Source organism: Motacilla alba, chromosome 2 (genome assembly GCF_015832195.1).
Source record: "Motacilla alba alba isolate MOTALB_02 chromosome 2, Motacilla_alba_V1.0_pri, whole genome shotgun sequence".
Taxonomy (NCBI): domain Eukaryota; kingdom Metazoa; phylum Chordata; class Aves; order Passeriformes; family Motacillidae; genus Motacilla; species Motacilla alba.
This window is the reverse complement of record NC_052017.1, coordinates 865,850-886,471: the sequence shown is the minus strand read 5'-3', so window position 1 is coordinate 886,471 and position 20,622 is coordinate 865,850. Positions and strand designations below refer to the sequence as shown.

The window sequence follows — 20,622 nt, the reverse complement described above, 5'->3', positions numbered from 1 at the left end:
CGCCAGGATCTCCTCCAGGTCAGCCCTGCACCTCCTGGATCTCCTCCAGGTCAGCCCTGCACCACCAGGATCTCCTCCAGGTCAGCCCTGCACCTCCAGGATCTCCTCCAGGTCAGGACTGCACCTCCAGGATCTCCTCAGGATCATGCCTGGGTCACTCCCAGGATCACCCAAGGGATCACTAAATCTCCCCTGGATCACCAGGACCGTACCAGGCTCGCCCCTGGGATCACCAGGGCCATACCAGGTTCAGCCACGCTATTCCCGGGATCTCAGCGGGATTCCCCTGGGGCCACACCAGGACTGGCTGCAGGATCTCCTTGGGATCACCCCTGGGATCCTCAGGATCTCACCAGGAGCAGATGGGAGATCGCCAGGGCCACACCTGGGTGACCTGCAGGACTGCCAGGATCACCAGGGCTACACCTGGAGCACTCATGGGACGGGCAGGAACTTCCCGGGATCTCTCAGCATCACACTGGGATCACCCCCAGGATCACACCAGGACCAGCAGCACCCCCAGGATCACACCCTGAGATCACACCTGGACACCAGCATCCCTTGGCACCAGATCCCTGGGGCTGTTCCAGGCCCCATTTGCCCTAAAAATCACTAAAACTCTTATTTTTTATTTTTTTTTTCCTTTCACAGGTCACTTCCCATCTTCCCAATCCCTGGGAGAGTTCCTCCATGGAATGGTGCTGGAGCACTTCAGGAGACCCAGCTGCTTCTGGGATGCCTGTTCACGTGGAATTCTCCAAAACACATTTACAGCTTCCAGTATTGAGATTTCTGGGATTTTCCCAGATTTGGGAGCATGGTGTGGGCAGGCGGAACCTACAGGGATGAGGCAGGAAGCAGGGGAGGGGTGGATATAGGGAAGGACAAAGGAAGGTTGAGTTGCAATCATGTTTAAGCATTTTCCTGGGAAATCCAGCCTGGCCTGAATTCCCAACAGCTTTTGGAACCTCTGGAATTGGATCATGACAAGGGAAAGGCGATTTCTGGGATGTTCTCCACTGCCCTTCCAGGGGCCAGGTGCTGTTATGGGGACAGAAGGAAGCTCCAACAAACTCAAGCACACTGAGCACCGTGGATCCATTCACTTTCCCAGTTCTCCATGGAACTGGGGGTGGCCTGGGGAAAATCTGGGATGCCTGAATTTGGGATGCTCCTGCCACGGCTGCTGCTGGTTTTGGCAGCGGGGCGTTCCCGACAGCTCTGGGGGGTGTTGGCTTTGGGGCTCTCAGCATTCTCCTCCCAGATCCCAAATCCTTCTGGGGGAGCTGGAGGGGCTCATCCTGGAGCAGAGGAGGCTCAGGGGGCACCTTCTGGCTCCTGCAATTCCCTGGAAGGGAGGTTGGAGCCAGGAGGGCTCTGCTCCCAGGGAACAGGACAAGAGGGAGCGGCCTCAAGGGCAGGTTGAGGTGGGATATTGGGAATGCTCCTCTTGGAGAAGGCGCTCCAGCCCTGGCTCAGCTGCCCGGGGCAGGGGTGGAGTCCCCATTGCTGGAGGGATTTAAAAGCCCTGTGGATGTGGCACTTGGGGACATGGTCAGGGTTGGTAGTGGCAGTGCTGAGGAATGGTTGGACTTGACCTTGAAGGGTTTTTCCAACCAAAACCATTCAGTGACTCCCCAGAAAGGAATCTTTGTTTCATTCCCTTCTCCAGGCAGATCCGACAGGCCAAGCCATGACTTCTTGCTCCAATGGGAACAAGCCCAGGAGAGCACCAGGAAAGAGGGAATCAGGAGCAGCCTGGGTTATCCACAGCAACCTCTGTGCTGTGATCCTGCCTTTTCCAGAGGCTCAGGAAAACAAGTGGTGCTGTTGGATTGCCTGGCTCGTATCCTGTCCAAACAGCGGCATCGATTCCCCGTGACTCCCTGCCTGCCCAAAGGTTGCGTGGTTCACTTTTCCTGCTGTTTATTTTTATAAATCGATGGTGGACACGAGCAGGAGGCACTTCCTGAGGTGGCATTCCTTGGGGAATGCTGGGATCCAGGCTATATGATGGGCAGGAAGGACAGGGTTTTCTTCTTCTCAGCGGCCGGGACCAGTCCGGGTTTCCTGTGCATTTTCTGGAGGGCCGCCATGGTGCTGCTGAAGGTTTGCTGGGAACAGGGAACACAAAGGGATCACTGAGCTCAGCTCGGCTCTCAGAGCACAGTTCTCACCTGTAAAAACTTTTTTTCCTGAAAAATAAAACCAAATGCCTTCTCAGACTTTCCAGGTGGTGCTGGAAAGAGCTGGGAAGGTCCCCATCACACCAGCATTGCTCTGCTGAGAGCAGATCCCAGCAGGCTCCAAGGAGAGGACAAGAATCCCTAGGAAATTCTCCAGAGCACTGAAAAGATGTTTGAGATGTTTTCATGGATTCCAAGAATTATTTCAGTTGGACCTTAAGGTTTATCCCAATCCACCCCATTGCATGGACAGAAACAACTTCCACTATCCCAGGCTGCTCCAAACCAAATCCAACCTGACCTTGGGCACTGCCAGGGATCCAGGGGCAGCCACAGCTGCTCTGGGAATTTCATTCCAGTCTCTCTCCACCCTCCCAGCCAGGAATTCCTTCCCAATCTCCCATCCATCCCTGCCCTCTGGCACTGGGAGCCATTCCCTGTATCCTGTCCCTCCATCCCTTGTCCCTCTCCAGCTCTGCAGGGCCTGAAAGGGTTCCGAGGTCTCTCTGGATCCTTCTCCAGGTGAACATTCCATCTCTCTCTGGGTGAATTTGTTCTGGCCAGGTTGGACAGGGCTTGGAGCACCCTAGGATAGTGGAAGGTGTCTATCCTGAAGGTCCCTTCCATCCCAATCCATGCTGGGGTTCTCCCTGGGGTTACCTTTCGTTCTATCTTCATCCTGGCCCTGTAGAAGGACAGGGAGCCCGGGCAGTGCGGCAGCATCGCCTCCTGCACCCGCTCAAACTTGTCCTGCTGATCTTCATCCTGCCAGGGAAAAGCATTCCCCATTCCGTGTGCAAAACACACACCTGGAGACCTGGGACAACCATCCCTTTTTGCTGCACCCAACACCAACTCAGCCAGGAAAACCCTGGAGGCGAGAGGTTCCCCTTTCCACACCTTGGAGGAGCAGCTTTGGGCAGGGCTTTGAGCAAAAACCTGCAAGGGTTGGGATTTTCCCACAGGAAAAACGAACATTCCCAGCTCTCCCAGCCTGGCTCCAGCCCTGCAGCAACTCCAGGGCCTCCTCTGGATCTCTCCAGCAGCTCCAGGTCCTTGTGTTGTTGCCCCTGCGGCTGGGGCAGCTCTGCAGGTGGGGTCTCACCTGAGGTGCAGGATTCCCCCTTCTGGTCACACTTTTTTAGATGCAAGAATTCTGGGAAATGGGGAGTTGAACAGAAATGTGCTTTTCAGGATGAGAAAAGAGCCAGGTCCCCACAGGGCTCCTACCACAGGACTGGTGCTGACCAGTGCCACAAGAGTTTGGCTGCAAACCTGGGATCCCACAGGCTGGAATCCAAATGCCCCTGCACCCCCAGGCACTTTGCCCGGTTCCTGATGTCCCACAGATGCCCAGGTGCCTCAGTCACTGTCCTGATTTAGTATCTAAACAGTGAAGGGAATGTGACAGCAGGATGTGGCTCCAGATATTCCCTTTGTGCCTCATTCCTTCTCCTCCTCCTTTTTCTCCTCCTCCTCCTTGCACAGGCTCCCTCATTCCCTCACCACCCCACACGCGGCTCCTGAGGAGAATCAGCAGAACTCTGGGATAACTCACCGGGCCCAGGACTTTGTTTATGGGAATCATTCCAGGTCTGATGTTCCCACCAACTTCCAGAGCTTTCTTCACATCTTTAGGGAGACGGAAGTTTTCGTTGTACCAGATCTCAAACTCTGTAAAGCAAAGAGGGGCAATTAATGGCTGTAATTAATGACCCAAAAGACAGCATGGATTGCTTGTCCCTGTGGATCAGGCAGGAGCTCAGAACTCCAGGATTTGGAGTTCAAATGATTGGAAAAGGGAATTTCAGGAGGCTGTTGGCTGTGCTGAGGTGGTGGCCAGCTCTGGGGACAGTCCCCTGGCCATGGGAAGGCACCACTCCTGCAGCCCCCAGAATCCCTTTGGAATGGGCAGCACGGCTGGGGCTCGGATTTCAATCCCACACACTCAAGCCCAGCCATTTGCCATCCCATAATAGGCAGTGAGAACACACAGCAGGTGGGAATTGTGTCCTTATTAATCCTGGGCATTTCCCAGGCACTCCGCTCCTGATCTGGGTGAGCCCTGGCTGTTTGAACAAACAGCAAACATCTGGAGCACCCAAAAATGCCAAACCCAGATCCGACAGGAAGCAGGGGCACAGTTGTGACTGGGTCCTGCTTATCCCTGGAATGATGGGAATGATTATCCCATTTCTTCCTGCGTGGGATGCTCTGATGGATCCAAGCTGTCCCCTGGAAATGCTGCCATGTGCACAGCATCCAAATGTTTGGGGCTCTGGAATTCCTACAGGGACTGGCTTCCCTTAGAGGGGCAGATCCAGGGATACAGCAGGGGCAGTTGGAAGCCACAGATTTCAAGGTGGAGCCCAGCAGGAATTTGCAGGGATTTCCCAAGCAGAGCTGTGGCCAAGCTCCTTTTCCTGATAAGGCTGCAACTCTGGAAGCTGGAAATCACACGGGGACAGAGGAAATACTGGGAATCCAGAGGCAAAGCCCTATCCCAGGGCAATTCCCTGACCACCACCTCTATTAAATTAAATCAAGGATGAGATCGGGGTCAGCAGTGTAAGATTCCTTGTGGGAGGCTTTTTCCTCCATGTAGGGGTGGGACCAAGGAGTAGAGGGACATTATTTGGGAGAGACATAGACCTAGAGGGACATTATTTGCAGTAATTCAAGGTCAGGTCAGAAAACCCCACCTGATTATGGATAAAACCCAGTCTGGAAGGCAACAGGACAAAGGACAACAGAGAAGGGTAATTTGGCAGGGGGCTGGAGGGGCAGGACACAGGGAATGGCTTCCCACTGCCACAGGGCAGGGCTGGATGGGATACTGGGAAGGAATTCCTGGCTGGGAGGGTGAACAGGCCCTGGCACAGGGTGCCCAGAGCAGCTGTGGCTGCCCCTGGATCCCTGGAAGTGTCCAAGGCCAGGCTGGACATTGGGGTGGGAGCACCCTGGGATAGTGGGAAGGGATTGGAACTGGATAAGTTTTAAGGTCCCTTCCAACCCCAACCATTCTGGGATCCCATGATGTTTGGGAGTGCTCCAGTCTGGATTTATCCCAGCTGAGCTGGAGGCTGCTGAGCCCTGGTGCTCTGTACCTGAGATGAGCCTTTTCCTGCACTTATCCACGAGATGCTGGCAGTACTGGATCTCTGTCTTCAGGTCCTGCAGCTCTGAAAAGCCAGCCCTGTGCTCCTCCTTCAGCTGCTTCAGCTTCACGATGAGGGAGAACTCCTTCTCATCGATGATCACCTGTCCTTTCTTATCCGTGTATTCTCCTGGAGAGGGAGGAAAGGAAGGGAAGGTTCTGGTGAGGGTGGAGAGCAAGGACAGGGCTCTGCAGATGTCACACCTGATGGAGGCTCCCAGGGGAAAAATCCCTAGGATTGCTTAGATGGGATATTGGGAAGGAATTCCTGGCTGGGAGGGTGGAGAGGCACAGGTTGTCCAGAGCAGCTGTGGCTGCTCCTGGATCCCTGGCAGTGTCCAAGGCCAGGTTGGATTTGGTTTGGAGCAACCTGGGATAGTGGAAGGTGTCCCTGCCCATGGCAGGGGTGGAGTGGGATGATCCTTAACATCCCTTCCAACCCAAACCATTCTGGAATTCTATGACCACCCAAAACTGCTCTGGAAGCTGGAAATCACATAGGGACAGAGGGAACGTTGGGAATTCAGAGGCAAAGCCCTATTCCAGGGCAATTCCTTAACTACCACCTCAATCAAATCAAATCAAATCAAATCAAATCAAATCAAATCAAGGATGAGATCTGGCTGAGATCTCAATGCCCAGAGCTCCATCCCCTGTCCCGTGCTGCCTCCTCACCCTCCTGCCTCCGCTTGCGCTTCTCAGCCTCCAGATCCTCCTTGATTCCCTCTATCTGCTCCTTGAGGCTGTTCATCCTCTGCGCCACAGAATAGATTCCCTTCTTCTTGGCAATGAGGATTCTCTTGTTCTCCCTGAAGATCTTGTGGATCTCCCGTCCAGTCTCCTTCTTAAACACCTCAAAGGCCTCTTCCTTGGACAGAGAGGGCCTGGAAGCAGATACAGACACAGGAGCTCACTGCCCTGCCCTGCCGTGTGCAGTGAATGATTCAGGTTGGAAAAGCTCTCCAAGACTGAGCCCAAGCATCCCCCAGCACTGCCAAGGCCGCCCCTGACCCATGTCCCCAAGTGCCACATCCGTATGGATGTCACATCCCTCCAGGGATGAGGAACCACCACTGTCCTGGGCAGCTGGGCCAGGGCTGGACAGCCCCTTCTAGGAGAAATTCCCAAAATCCACCCTGAGCCTGCCCTGGCCCAGCCTGAGGCCGTTCCCTCTGCTCCTGTCCCTGTTCCCTGGAGCACAGCCTGACCCCCCTGGCTGTCCCCTCCTGGCAGGAGCTGTGCAGAGCCACAGGGTCCCCCCTGAACCCCCTTTTCTCCAGCTGAGCCCCTTCCAGCTCCCTCAGCCTCTCCTGGGGCTCCAGCTCCATTCCCTGGACATGCTCCAGCCCCTCAGTGTGGTGAGGAGCCCAGAACTCAACTCAGGGTTTGAGGTGTGGCCTCCCCAGTCCTTGGGAATAGCCACAGCTGAGGTCTGATGGGATTTCAGTGGGTTCCTTTGGGGTTCCTGGCACTGCTCCCATGCCAACCCCAACACCCACTGTCCCCGAGGCTGCTCCCAGAACAAAGCTCTTCACACAGACACCATATTCCTCAGGAGATGCCTCAGAACTGAGTATTCCCTGGAAAGCCAGCCTTTCATGGGTTGAATTTTCACCAAAATAATGGATATTGTTCCTCCCCATTGTTAAACAAACGCCTTTGCTCTGCCCATGCTGCATTCCCAGCAGGATCAGCCCCCTCTGGAGCCAAACCCCACAGCTCCAGAGCACTGGCCAGCTCCACAGCCTTGGAAGTCCTGCCTGTTTTCCAAGTCAGAATTCCAAGCGCCATTCCCGACTTTTCTGTGAAATGGCTTTGATGCCAGCGTGTCCCCAGGAACACCTGGTGCTGCTCCAGTATGAGCCACCCCAGGCCAAAAAAAGGAGAATGTCACAGTCCCCAGCTGCTGCTCTGTGCTGGTGATGTTCCTGGAGAGCAGGATGGGGTTGGGAGCAGAAGGTAGAAACAGAAAATCATGGAACGATTGGGTTAGAGGGGACCTTAAAGCTCATTTTGTTCCAAGGCAGGTGCCCAGAGGGCTCCACATTCCTCACTCCAAACTCCAGCTCCTGCCTTCCCTGAGTGACCTCTTAAGGGCATTTTCCAGCTCCTCCAGGGCTGTGCGAGCTGGCACAGGGCTGTAAACAACAGCCCCCGGGCAAAGTGCCACAGCTCCAGCTCCCAGAGGCAGCTCCCAGCTGCTGGAAGTGCTGCAGCTGTCCTGCCAGCCCTGGGAACGTCAGAGGGACACGAATCCCGTGTGGAGGGCACAGAGGGGATGGAGACACGGTGAGGAGCTCCAGGAGGGAATTCTGCAACAGCTTCACTGCCCTGCTGCAACCCAGAAACCACATCCTGGGCTGATCCCCAGCCTGGGCAGCAGGAAAGGGGGATTCTGCCCCTCTGCCCCTCAGGTGAGACCCCACTGCAGAGCTGCCCCAGCCCTGATCAACAGCACAGGGACCTGGAGCTGCTGCAGGGCTGGAGCCAGGCTGGAGAGCTGGGAATGCTCCCCTGGAGAGGAGAAGACTCCAGGGAGAGCTCAGAGCCCCTGGCAGGGCCTGAAGGGGCTCCAGGAGAGCTGGAGAGGGACTGGGGACAAGGCCTGCAGGGACAGGACACAGGGAATGGCTCCCACTGCCAGAGGGCAGGCATGGATGGGAGATTGGGAATTGGGAATTCCTGGCTGGGATGGAATTCCTAGAGCAGCTGAGGCTGCCCCTGGATTCCTGGAAGTGCCCAAGGCCAGGCTGGACAGGGCTGGGAGCAGCCTGGGACAGTGGGAGGTGTGATTATCCCAACCCAGTGGGTTGGGATAATCTCTAAATTCCCTTCCAACCCAAGCCAGCCTGGAATTCCATGACTCTCTAGCTCCATTTCCATGACTGTGGGGATTTCTGGCCGCATGCCAGGTCTCCCTGCAGTTTTCCCACTCACCAAAGGGACGCTGCAGTTTTCAGAGATTAAAGAACTAAATGAATTTTAATTAAATTAAATTAAAAATAAGAAAGTAAATTAATTGAAGTTTTTAAATATTCAAGAGCAAGTGGCCAGGGCAGAGCTGGAAGCACAGAAGTGACCCCCACCGCAATCACTTGGAGCTCAGGGGGTTCCCACCACCACTCCTGTCCTGCATTCCTGCAGATCTCCAAGTCTCTCCCCTTTGCCTTGGAGCTGCACTCAGGGAACAAAATCCAGTGTAAAATACCCCCCAGAAAAGGGGATTTACTCCTTCCCAGGGAAAACCTACCTGAGGTCCTGGGACTCCTCTGAAGATGAGACTGAGGACTCATCATCATTGTCCTGGTCATCTCCTTCCTCTGGCTCTTTCTCTTTTTCTTCCTCGTCCTCTTCTTCCTCTACCTCTCCCTCTTCCTCTTCCTGATCCTTGGTGGGACTTTTGGATGATGAAGATTCATCCTGACCTGTCTCAGGAGGAGGGCTCCCAATTCTTTCCTTCCTGACGGGGGGTAAAGACAAACCAGATTGATCAAATTCTTCACCAGAGGGATCTGGAACCAAAACACGCTGCGGGTTTGGCTTTGCTGAATTCAAAACTGATCTGAGGCAGCTTCTACCAAAGTTTCCAGGGAAATATCCACTGACAAGGAATGAAATCAGCCTTGTTCCCACAAATCCCTCATCCTCAGAGTGGAGGATCTGCCCTGGATACTGTGGGATCCAGGCCAGGCTGGAGGAACTCTCCTGAGAAGGATCCCAAGGAGAGCAGTCTCACCCTGCCCAGCTTTGGGCACACCTGGACAAAGGCTAACCCTGTCCAAAAGGAATCCCCAGGGATTTGATCCAACCCCACATTTAACCAAGCCTGGCTCCCTGCTCCTTTCCCACCACAAACCCCTCCAGCTTCAACTGCAGGGACTAGAAATAGAATCATCATGGAATCATGGAATGGGTTTAGTTGGAAGGGACCTTAAAACCCATCCCAATCCACCCCTGCCATGGCAGGGACACCTCCCACTGTCCCAGGCTGCTCCAAACTTAATCAATCCTGCCAGGGATCCAGGGGCAGGCCCAGCTGCTCTGGGCACCCTGTGCCAGGGCCTGCCCACCCTCCCAGGGGACTTCTCCGTAAGGAATGCTGTGATCAGGAGAGTGGGATTTGGAGCACAGACAGAGGAGTGTTTGCCACATCTCCTGAAACCAAAACAGCACAGCAGAGCCCAGGGGTCACGTGGACACCAAAGCCTCTGCTTCCTCCATGAGGACTTTGGGGAAATGTCAGGGAGGAACCAGGCAGGGTTTACTTCTGTAAACTGAAGGCTCTTCCTCTGCTCAGGACTGGCTGCTTCCCCCTTTCCCTCCCCAAATCTCTGCTGCTTCTCTGGCAGCTCCCTCCATTCCTTCCTCCATGGGCTGCACATTCCTGCCTGAGCAGAGCTGGGCGCTGCAAAGTGCTGGGTCCTGCACTTGGTGCCACAAGGATTGGGGACAACAGCTGGGAAAGGCCCTGAGGGGGACAGGAGGTGCCAGGGAACAGGGACAGGACAAAGGGAAGCAGCCCCAAGCTGGGCATGGGGAGTTCAGGTTGGATATTGGGAATATTCCTTCCCCAAAAAGTCTGTCCAGCCCTGGCCCAGCTGCCCAGGGCAGTGCTGGAGTCCCCATCACTGCAGGGATTTAAAAGCCCTGTGGATGTGGCACTTGGGGACGTGGTCAGTGGTGGCCCTGGCAGTGCTGGGGGATGGTTGGACTGGATGATCTGGGAGGGCTTTTCCAATCTTGACAATTCCATGATTCCACAATTATCAGAGGTAAAGGAGAGGTGTGGGACTGCTTAACTCACTCATCAGCTTCCTCCTCCCCATCAGGAATGGGGGATGAAGGAGGACTTCCAATCTCAATAGTCCCTGCATCATCATCCGAATCCGAATCCGAATCCTGGCCAACTGGACCTTCCTGGAAAAGAAAGGAATGTCCCATTTGGGCACGCCCTGGAGGCACAGAAAGGACACATGGAAACACAGAGGAATATCCCATTTGTGCACACCATGGAAGTACAAAAAGGAAAGATGGAAGCACAGAGGAATATCCCATTTGTGCACACCATGGAGGCACAGAAAGGAAAGATGGACACAGAAAGGAATATCCCATTTGTGCACACCCTGGAAGCACAGAAAGGACACATGGAAACACAGAGGAATATCCCATTTGTGCACACACTGGAGGCACAGAAAGGACACATGGAAGCACAGAAAGCAAACATGGAAACATCAAGGAATATCCCATTTGTGGACACCATGGAAGTACAAAAAGGAAAGATGGGAACACAGAGGAATATCCCATTTGTGCACACCATGGAAGCACAGAAAGGAAAGATGGAAGCACAGAAAGCAAACATGGAAACACAAAGGAATATCCCATTTATGCACACCCTGGAAGCACAAAAAGGAAACATGGAAACACAAAGGAATATCCCATTTATGCACACCCTGGAGGCACAGAAAGGAAACATGGAAACACAGAGGAATATCCCATTTGCGCACACCATGGAGGCACAGACAGGACACATGGAAACACAGAGGAATATCCTGTTTGTGCACACCATGGAAGCACAGAAAGGACACATGGAAACAGAATGGAATATCCCATTTGTGCACACCATGGAGGCATGGAAAGGAAACACGGAAACACCAAGGAATATCCCATTTGTGCACACCATGGAGGCACAGAAGGAAACATGGAAACACAGAGGAATATCCTGTTTGTGCACACCATGGAAGCTGTCCAGGCCTCACCCAGCAGCTCTTCCATCCTCTGGAACAGCCTAATGTGGGAATTAAAAACTCTGTGAGAGCCCACAGGAAGATTTATGGATTAGGTGGGATTTATACACTTGGCTCCAAACATTGTAAGGATTAAAAAAGGGATCTCAGCAGAGGCAGGACCTCACCTTCTCCAACCCAGTGACACACAGGTCACTTTGGAGATTGCACTGTATGGGACATTGAGGGGGCTTAAAACTGAAAGGGACACTGTTTAAATGGGATATTGGGAAGCAATTCCTGGCTGGGAGAGTGGGGAGGCCCTGGGATGGAATTCCCAGAGCAGCTGTGGCTCCCCTGGATTCCTGGCAGTGCCCAAGGCCAGGTTGGATTTGGTTTGAAGCACCCTGGGATAGTGGGAGGTGTCCCTGCCCATGGAATGGGATGATCCTTAATGTTCCTTCCAACCCAAACCTTTCTGGGATTCTAATTCCCATGTCCTAAATTATTCTGTGCAGATAAAGGGCCCAATTAATCCCTCTTTGTTAATGGTGCATCTCTGCTCGGGACACATTTTGTGTCACTCACCCAAGTGACATTTCTGAGTTTGATTTCAACAGGGGGGAAACTGCTGTATACAATTTCCATTTTGGCACAAAGGAGGCAGCTCCCAGGTGGATTCTGGGCCAGGTCAAGGCCCAGGCATTACCGTGCCCTCCTGCTCCTCCTCCTGCTCCTCAGCCTCCTCCAAACGCAGATCAGAGTCGAAACTGGAGTCAGAGTCAGACCCAGCCATCTGTCCCAGCCCGTACTTGTTCCAGAGCCTGCTCTCCAATTCTTCCTCCTGTTGGCTAAGGAAAAACCACCCCTTTAGGAATCCTTTCCCACCTGTGATCCCTACCAAAGGCAGATTCCCAAAGAAAAACGCCTTTCACCTGTGGTTTTATCCCTCAACACTCCTCCCAGGCTTCCCATCATAACCTTTGTCCACTCTCATCCTGTCCTTTTCCATGACATTCCTTTAGGGCTCTTTAACATTAAAGCTTTTTGATGGTTATTTCAATACTTTCCAGGACCTTTTAATGGTCCACATCAATCCATGCTAACTCTGCTCAGTCCCATCCCCTTGTTTGAACCTTTACTCCAGGTTGGAGGGTGCTTGGAGCAGCCTGGGATAGTGGGAGGTGTCCCTGCCCATGGAATGGGATGATCCTTAAGGTTCTTCCCAGCCCAAACCACTCTGGGATCTCTGGACTTACCTTAAAATCACTTTGAACTGTCTAAACACCTCCTGGATCTGCCTGACATTCACAATCTGAAGAAGAGAGGTACAAAGCCATCAATTTTGGTATTAATTATATAAAGGAGTTTTTAAAAATCAGTTTAAAGGGTTTTAAGATTAAGGAAAATACTTCCAGAGCCTCCAAATCAGCAAAAATTGAATGAAAACATGCAACAGACTTAACAAAGCAAAAAAAAAAGAAATTAAATTACGATTCTGTAGTGGGTTTGGGGTGAAAAATAGCCTCTTCAAAAGACATTGTCTCTGCTCCTCTCTTGGAGGACAAGAGGATGGAACCAGGATTTAAGTCCTTTTCTCACTACATACATCAATTTCCTCAATGACTCCTCTGAGGTATTTCTGGACTTGGGATCTGATTTCTGCTCTCTGGGCTGTAGTCAGGGGGTTGTAAGTCATCAAGGAATGACTTGTCTGAAAAAAAAAAAATCAATAAAACAAGAGATTGGAAAACTGAAGAATCAGGGAGTTACAAACAGCTGAGGGAGCCCGTGAGAGCAACAGGGACAAAGCTTTGGGCAGGTCCTGCCATGGTGGGACAAGGAGTGATGGTTTTAAACTAAATGAGGGGAGATTCAGGGTGGATTTAAGGAAGGAATTGTTCCCTGGGAGGGTGGGCAGGACCTGGGATGGGATTCCCAGAGCAGCTGTGGCTGCCTCTGGATCCCTGGCAGTGTCCAAGGCCAGGCTGGACAGGGTTTGGAGAACCCTGGGACACTGGGAGGTGTCCCTGCCATGGCAGGGGGTGGAATGGGATGGGCTTTAAGGTCCCTTCCAAACCAAACCATTCTGGAATTCTGTGATTCCACTGCTCTGGCAAACACCTGGAATTGCTGTGCCCATTTCTGCTTGGCATTCTCATCCCCTGACTTGGCAGGAGATGGGATTTGGGAGCAACCAACAAACAGAAGAGTTTCAAGAGTCTGGAAAAAACCCAAAGCCCATCTCCAGTGGCTGGGGATTGAAATTCCAGCGCCATCCCTCTGTGTGGGACCTTCAGAGGTTTCCCTAAGCCCCAGAGGATGGCGCTGGGAGCGGAGGGAAAGACACAACCCCACTGGACAATGAGTTCACTGCTCCTCACCAGGTTGTCCTGCATGACCAGCTCTTGCTTCAGGAGCTGGATCTCCTCCTCCAGAGCCTTCACTGATGGCTAACAGGGAAAAAAAAGGGTGAGCAAACCACCAAATTACATTGGAAAAAAACCCCAAAACTGCTAAAGCAGCACGAAATTGGCTGCTGGAGAATATCCCAGCTGGATCCCAGCTCCCTCAGGGCCTGCAGCAGGGAACCAAGTGGGTCTGGAGATCAGTTTGATCTCCCTTTGATTAGCTCCCTACAGGACAGTTTCTGCTGGGTCCTGCCTGCAGAGCCTGCCCAAGGCATCACCGCTTTTTAATGGGATGATTTCCTGGTCTGGAATTGCAGGGACCCTCAAATTCCAGGATCTGGGATATTATCCTGGAAGCCAAGCATTGTGCAGGGCTCACCTCTGCCCTGAACTCAGCAGCTCTGGCAGTAAATGGGACAAAGGGGAGACTTTCCTGTGCTGGATTTGACTGGACTTCTCCCTAACATGGAATATCTTCAAGGATTCACTTTTTAAAATGTGTTTCCAGAAAGGTGAGCACAAAAATCTTGGGATTCAGGGGGAAGTGGGCACTGAGCTGCTTTGCAGTGACCTCTGGAGCACCAAACCACAAAGTTTCCTTCCAATTTCAGCTCCTCCAGTGTGGTTTTCACTCTGAAAGTGCACTCTAATATCCTGTGATCCCTTGCTTTAAATTTTCCCTAATTACTCGAGTTTTCTAATTGTGGAGAAGCTGTTCTGTTACCAGCAGCAACAGGGAGAAAGCTGCAGGGAGAAAGCTGCAGGAGGACTGGAGATGATTTCCCTGCATGTCAGGGGAACAATTCACCATAAAATCTCTCCGTTGAGAGCTGAATCTCATCAGAAAAATGTGGGATATGCAGAAGAAAGAATTCCCAGGAAGATGTGACCACCTGCATGGCTGCGCCTCAGACCAGGGAACTCTAATTAAAAACCTATAAAAAGGTTTAATATTGATCCATTTTATCACCCACCTGAAATCAGCAGTGCCAGCTTGGCTGAGGAAGGGTAATTTATGAAACTACCTGATTTTCCTCAGGTTTTTTCAGGTTACTGTGTTAAATATTAATGATAAAATGAAAACATTCCCCTTCCCCAGGCCCCTGCTGTCCCTACCTCCCTGTAGAAGGGCTCGTTGGGGACAGGCTCTGCTGTCACCCAGTTCATCCTGGTGGCGAAGCGGAGGGAGGACAGCTGGAAAATAAAGATTTAAAGTAAATAAAAGAGATCTTGGCAGAAATATAATTTTCCTAATCTTTCTACTTAACTCTGTCAGATCCAAGAGCAGAGAGATACAAAATCTGTGAATGGTTCCAGGTGATTCCTAAAAATCATTTATATTTTGTTTATTATTGATAATATATTATTAATAATATATGATTATGTACTATTATGTCATATAATAATAATAATAACAATAATAGTAGTAGTAATAATAATAATATCTCTCCAGTGAGCTTCAATCCGAGCAGCTCCTGCCCACTCTGCCTCAGGCTCTCATCTGACAGGAGTCTGCTTTTGATCCTTTGGGATGAGCTCTCCAAAGTTTGGGATGAATTCGGAATTCCTCCCACTCACAGTCTCTTCCACGTGCTCAGCTTCCCCATAGATGTTTGTCACCAGGACAGTGTCACATTTTCCCCCTGGGAAAAAGCCATAATAAAAATAAAGCAAATAAACATAATAGAATAAATATAATTTTGACTGATTTTTTTGTTGTTGTTTCCTTTCCTGCAGTGTGTTTTATTATGTGCTGATTAAAAGAGAGGTAAAAATGGAGTCCTATCTTTTTTTTACAAGGTTTTTAAAGGATAACTTGTTTAATTAAGAAATTATACTTAAATTATTTTTATTTTTAACTTAATAGCTAATTACTTGTGACTTGTATTGTGGATTTTTTAATTTAAATACATAATATTGTTTAACTTGTGAAGAAGAAGGCGAAGAAAATGGTAAAGAAGAAGAACTAGCTTCTGTCTTAAAACTTCTATCTTGTTTTATATATATTTCTGTATTTTAAAACTTTAAGTTTTCTACTATGTGATATTACACACTTTTATTTAAATTACGTGCATTTAACTTTAGATTTATGATTTAATTTTGGAAGTTTTTTCTGCAGTTTTAGGTTAAATGTAGTGTTTGCTCGGGGGGCCAGTGTCTGTTAACACAGAAAGTGTAAAATTTTCAGCAGCCATGGTTCCAACAGAATCCCAGACTGGTTTGGGGTGGAAGGGATTTAGGGATCATCCAGGGCCACCCTGCCATGGGCAGGGACACCTCCCACTGTCCCAGGCTGCTCCAGCCCTGTCCAACCTTGGACACTTCCAGGGAACAGCCACAGCTGCTCTGGGAATTCCAGCCCAGCCCCTCCCAGCCAGGAATTCCTGCCCAAGATCCCACCCAAGGCTTCCTTCAGTTTAAAGAAGCACAAAGGATGTAAGTGTCCCTCCAAAGGGCACAGAAAAAGAGGCACAGAGTGACTAAAAAAGGTGAAATTTGTGTCTCATGGGATGAGGATGCCGGAAAAGAATGGGAATAAAAACTCTGAGTTCCAGGAAGAGAATGGGAATAAAAACTCTGAGTTCCAGGAAGAGAATGGGAATAAAACCTCTGAGTTCCAGGTGATGGTAAAGATTCTGTTTCTCAGGATGCCCAGAGCAGCTGTGGCTGCCCCTGGATCCTTGGACATGTCCAAGGTTGGACACTTGGAGCAGCCTGGGACAATGAAGGTGTCCCTGCCATGGCAGGGGAAGAATGGATGATCCTTAGGGTCCCTTCCAACCCAAACCATTCCAGGATTCCCTGATAAATGACGACCTTAGGACTTGCCCTGCCCGTTGCAACACCAGTTTGGCAGGAGCTGTGGGCAGTGCCAGCTCTTACCCAGCGAGTCCTTGAGGACGTGGGTGAGTTTGCTCTGCCTGAAGGGGATGTGCTCCCTCTTGGGATCGGCCAGGGCGATGATCAGCTGCTCCAGGAACGACAGGGATTTGTTGATGTAGGCGGCCTCCACCCTCACCTGGCCCTCAGACTGCAATGGAGAGCAAGAGGAGACAGCTCTGGTCACACACAGGAGAGGGAGGGTTCCTCAGCAGGGGAGAACTCTGCAGGGCTGATGTTGTTTTGATTCTGATCAACGCAGAACGTCACAGAATCAGGGAATTGCTGAGGTTGGAAAAGGTCTCTTAGATCGTCCAGTCCAACCATGACCCAGCACTGCCCAAAGCCACCCCTGACCATGTCCCCAGTGCCCATCCACAGGGATTTAAATCCCTCCAATGATTCAGGTTGGAAAAGCTCTCCAAGATCGAGTCCAAGCATCCCCCAGCACTGCCAAGGCCACCTCTGACCATGTCCCAAATGCCACATCCACAGGGATTTAAATCCCTCCAGCAATGGGGACTCCAGCACTGCCCTGGGCAGCTGGGTCAGGATTTGAGACCCCTTTCCAGGAAGAAATATTCCCAATATCCCACCTGAACCTCTCCCTGAAGCCATTTCCTCCTGTCCCTGTTTTCTGGGAGCAAAGCCCAGCTGTCCCCAGCTGTCCCCTCCTGTCAGGAGCTGTGCAGAGCCACAGGTCCTCCCTGATCCCCCTTTTCTCCAGGCTGAGCCCCTTCCCAGCTCCCTCAGCCCCTCCTGGTGCTCCAGCCCCTCCCCAGCTCTGTTCCCTTCCCCGTTTTTCCAAAGGGACCCAAAGGAACCCGAGGAGCTGCCAGCACTCACCCCAGTCTTGCTCAGCCTCTCAGACCCTGCCAGGTCAATTAAGGTGATTTTGGATCGAAGGCATTTGTGATTTGTGTAATCTCTGGAACGACACTGAGGGAGGGAGGGAGAGAAACTGCACTTAGGGGCAGACAAAACTGAAACCCAGGAAAAAGCAAAGATCCCCTTGGATCCCTAGGAAGTTGTTCCCATTGATAGGAACGAGGCTGGAGCTCTCACCTCAATGTACATGGTGAAGATGCAGTGGGATCTGGAGGAATTCTTATTCAGGCTGTGCTCTCCTATCACTCTGTTGGTCTCACCCTGCCGATGGAGAGAAAATTCCAGGCTCAGCTCATGGAATTGTGGCTTTTTGAGGATAAGCCAGGCAACATCTCTGTGGCTCTTTCCATTTCCTGATGACTGGAAAAGCAAAGAGCTCCTCAAGCTTCAAATGGTGCTGAAAATTCCCACAGGTGTGATGGGCAGGGATCTGAACCTCTGCCAGGAACACAAAGGGATGTGGGAAGGAGCCCTAAAGTCCATCCCATCCCACCCCCTGGATGGGCAGGGACACCTCCCACTGTCCCAGGCTGCTCCAGCCTGGCCTGGGACACTTCCAGGGATCCAGGGGCAGCCACAGCTGCTCTGGGAATCCCATCCCAGCCCCTCCCCACCCTCCCAGCCAGGAATTCCTTCCCAATCTCCCATCCATCCCTGCCCTCTGGCACTGGGAGCCATTCCCTGTGTCCTGTCTCTCCATTCCTTGTCCCCAGTCCCTCTCCAGCTCTCCTGGAGCCCCTTCAGGCCCTGACAGGGGCTCTGAGCTCTCCCTGGAGCTTCTCCTCTCCAGGGGAGCATTCCCAGCTTTCTCAGCCATCATCACCCTCCTTCTGCTCTGTAAAAAGGAAGAGGCAGCTCCTGCACATTCCAGAGCCCAGGACACCACTGGCTCATTAAAAAGGCCAGAGACACATTTTAAGGACAGCAGATGGCTCTGGGTGAGGATCCATCTCCTGCAGCCAGATCCAATTATTTATCCCTGTTTTCCTCACCAGCTGAAGCATCCATGAGGAAAAGACGCTGATCTCAGTGATCAAATCCTCACAAACCTCTCACCCTGAACAGCCCTGCTGTCAATTCCAACAGTGCCATGATCACCCCAAACCATCTTTTCTCGGAGCATCTTCCAGAATCCCTGAGCCAGGGACATTTCCCTTGCAAGGCCAAGAGTTTTCCCTCACAACCAAGAGAGGGCTGAACCTCATTCCTCCATCTTGGCCATCCGCTCCTGCATTTCCACCTCCTCCCTCAGCCATAACCGCGGGATGAAAGGGAATATTTGGGTTCTCTTGCCTCAAAAAGGAGATGCAGAGCCTCCTCCTCGTGGCTGACAGGGTGGATGGAGAGCCCCTTGACATAAACCCCCTGGGGACCATCCATGACAGCCAGCTGGTTGTCCTTGCACCCTCGGCCCAGCGCCGGCGCCAGGAGGTCGAACAAGGCCTCGTTGTAGATCTCCAGGTAGGAAATTCGGACAGTCACCAGGATATTGAGGAATTCTGCAGCTGATTTGAAGATCTGCACCAAGACAAAGGGTTTGTGTCCGTTCACAGGGAGATATTTCAGTTATTTGGGGCTTTTCAGAGAAGATATTTGGGTAGATAAGATACAAATGGGTGTGGTATAAGTAGATGTAAGATATAAACAGAGACAATATTTGGGTAGATCTTGGCATAAGATATAATTTGGTGTGGTATAAGTAGATGTAAGATATAAACAGAGAAGATATAAAAAGATATATTGCCCATTAGAAGCAACTGTGGGCAAAGAGTTGCTGAAAAATCCTTCTGGCCTTGTCCTGCTTGGAAATCTGAGAATGTGAAATGAGAAGGGTATCAAATATAAATGGATGTAAAATATAAATAAATACATTGAGGTGTATACAAGACGTCAATTTCTGTAATACAGAGATAGATATTGATAAAGAAATAGCTCTGAACAGCTCCAGGTGCATCCAGGGGTGTGTGGGGCTAAACCTGAGCTCTGAGGGCTCAGCTTGGATTTGGATTTAATGATCTTATAGAAGCATGGAATTCTGGAATGGTTTGGGTTGGAAGGAACATTAAAGCCCATCCATCCCACCCCTGCCCTGGGCAGGGACACCTCCCACTGTCCCAGGCTGCTCCAAGCCCTGTCCAGCCTGGCCTTGGGCACTGCCAGGGACCCAGGGGCACCCTGTGCCAGTGTCTCTGTGCCTTCGAGGTGTTTTTAAATGATTTTATGATCAGTTTGAACCTGATTTCACAAAATAATAGTTTGGAAAGCACCTCTTTTGAAGGCTCAGTGACATCTGGGGAGCAACAAGAACTCAAACAGGAACTAAAGGGGAACAACCTCTGAAAATGACAATAAAACTCCTTTTTTCTTTACCATCATCCCCGGGGTAAAATGAAGGGGGGAAAAACCCACATAAAATTTATTCACTGTGTTCAAACACTTTTCTGTCAGCAAGAGGTGACAGAAGAGTGTTCCTTGGTGTTTCCCCCTGCTCTCTTCCCAGCCAGCTGCAGTCAGTACCTGCTGGATAGCTCTGGGGATGATCCCTCTGTTCCTGTACTCAGAGGCTGTTCCTGTCATGGTGTAGGTTTTGCCAGCTCCAGTTTGCCCATAGCACATGATGGTGCCTAAAAAAAAATCCCAAAGCAAAAGGATAAACTCAGGAGGGAGCCTCCAAGAGAACAGCACGTGGCTCTCTGCTCAAACCCAATCTCTCGTTGTGACCAAAAGAATAAGAATTGCAAGAAATCACCGTTGTAGCCCTGCAAAGCTTTGGACACCAAGTCCTTTGCCACAGTCTCATAAACCACTTCCTGGGAAGTGTTGTGGAGGAGCCCATCCAGCTTGAAGGACCAGTCAGTCTGAGAGTTATTCACAACTCCTCCCCTGGGACTCTTCTGGAGGTAGATATCGATGCTCTGCAAGCCAAAAAGAGAGGGAGATCAACTCAACAGCCCTGAGGGTTTCCAGCAGTTCAGGGGTTAAGTAGAAAAGGGAGCACAAATAACAGTTATTTTATTGTCTTGGATGGTTCTAGATATCCTAAAAACATCTGGTAATGCTGTCAAATTTCTGGTGACAAATATTATGAATAAAAGGAAATGTGGTTAAGCTCATCTGTTGAACTTTCAGTGATTTTGTGCCTCAGGGAAGTTAATTAAGCAAGAGAAGGCAAAGGGAGGAATTTGCATAAGAGAGGATGGAAACAGACTGTGCCAATTTGTGGTTAGCACTGGGAAATCCTCACGGAGCAGCCAGCCCCAGTCCTTTGGAGGGTGTTCCTGGTGATTGTACTGCAGGAATTGTGTTTTCCATCCTCACGCTGTGACAAAACCCCAGCCGGGCAGGAACACACCAACCAACACCCCCAAAACTTTATC

General features: G+C 51.1%; 1 protein-coding gene across 1 annotated transcript in view; it reads right to left on the bottom strand.

The window, feature by feature from the left end:
* Positions 1-1,365: 1,365 nt before the first annotated feature.
* Positions 1,366-20,622, bottom strand: part of KIF9 (kinesin family member 9) — a 27,062-nt gene continuing 7,805 nt past the window's right edge. The window contains 19 exon segments of the mRNA XM_038129252.1: positions 1,366-2,114; positions 2,847-2,951; positions 3,745-3,860; positions 5,294-5,473; positions 6,019-6,227; positions 8,594-8,803; positions 10,148-10,260; positions 11,776-11,917; positions 12,326-12,381; positions 12,676-12,780; positions 13,451-13,519; positions 14,594-14,671; positions 15,056-15,120; positions 16,361-16,508; positions 17,204-17,296; positions 17,423-17,506; positions 18,539-18,763; positions 19,763-19,869; positions 19,995-20,160. Of these exon segments, the coding sequence (XP_037985180.1) occupies positions 2,007-2,114; positions 2,847-2,951; positions 3,745-3,860; positions 5,294-5,473; positions 6,019-6,227; positions 8,594-8,803; positions 10,148-10,260; positions 11,776-11,917; positions 12,326-12,381; positions 12,676-12,780; positions 13,451-13,519; positions 14,594-14,671; positions 15,056-15,120; positions 16,361-16,508; positions 17,204-17,296; positions 17,423-17,506; positions 18,539-18,763; positions 19,763-19,869; positions 19,995-20,160 (2,379 nt within the window). The 3' untranslated portion in view covers positions 1,366-2,006.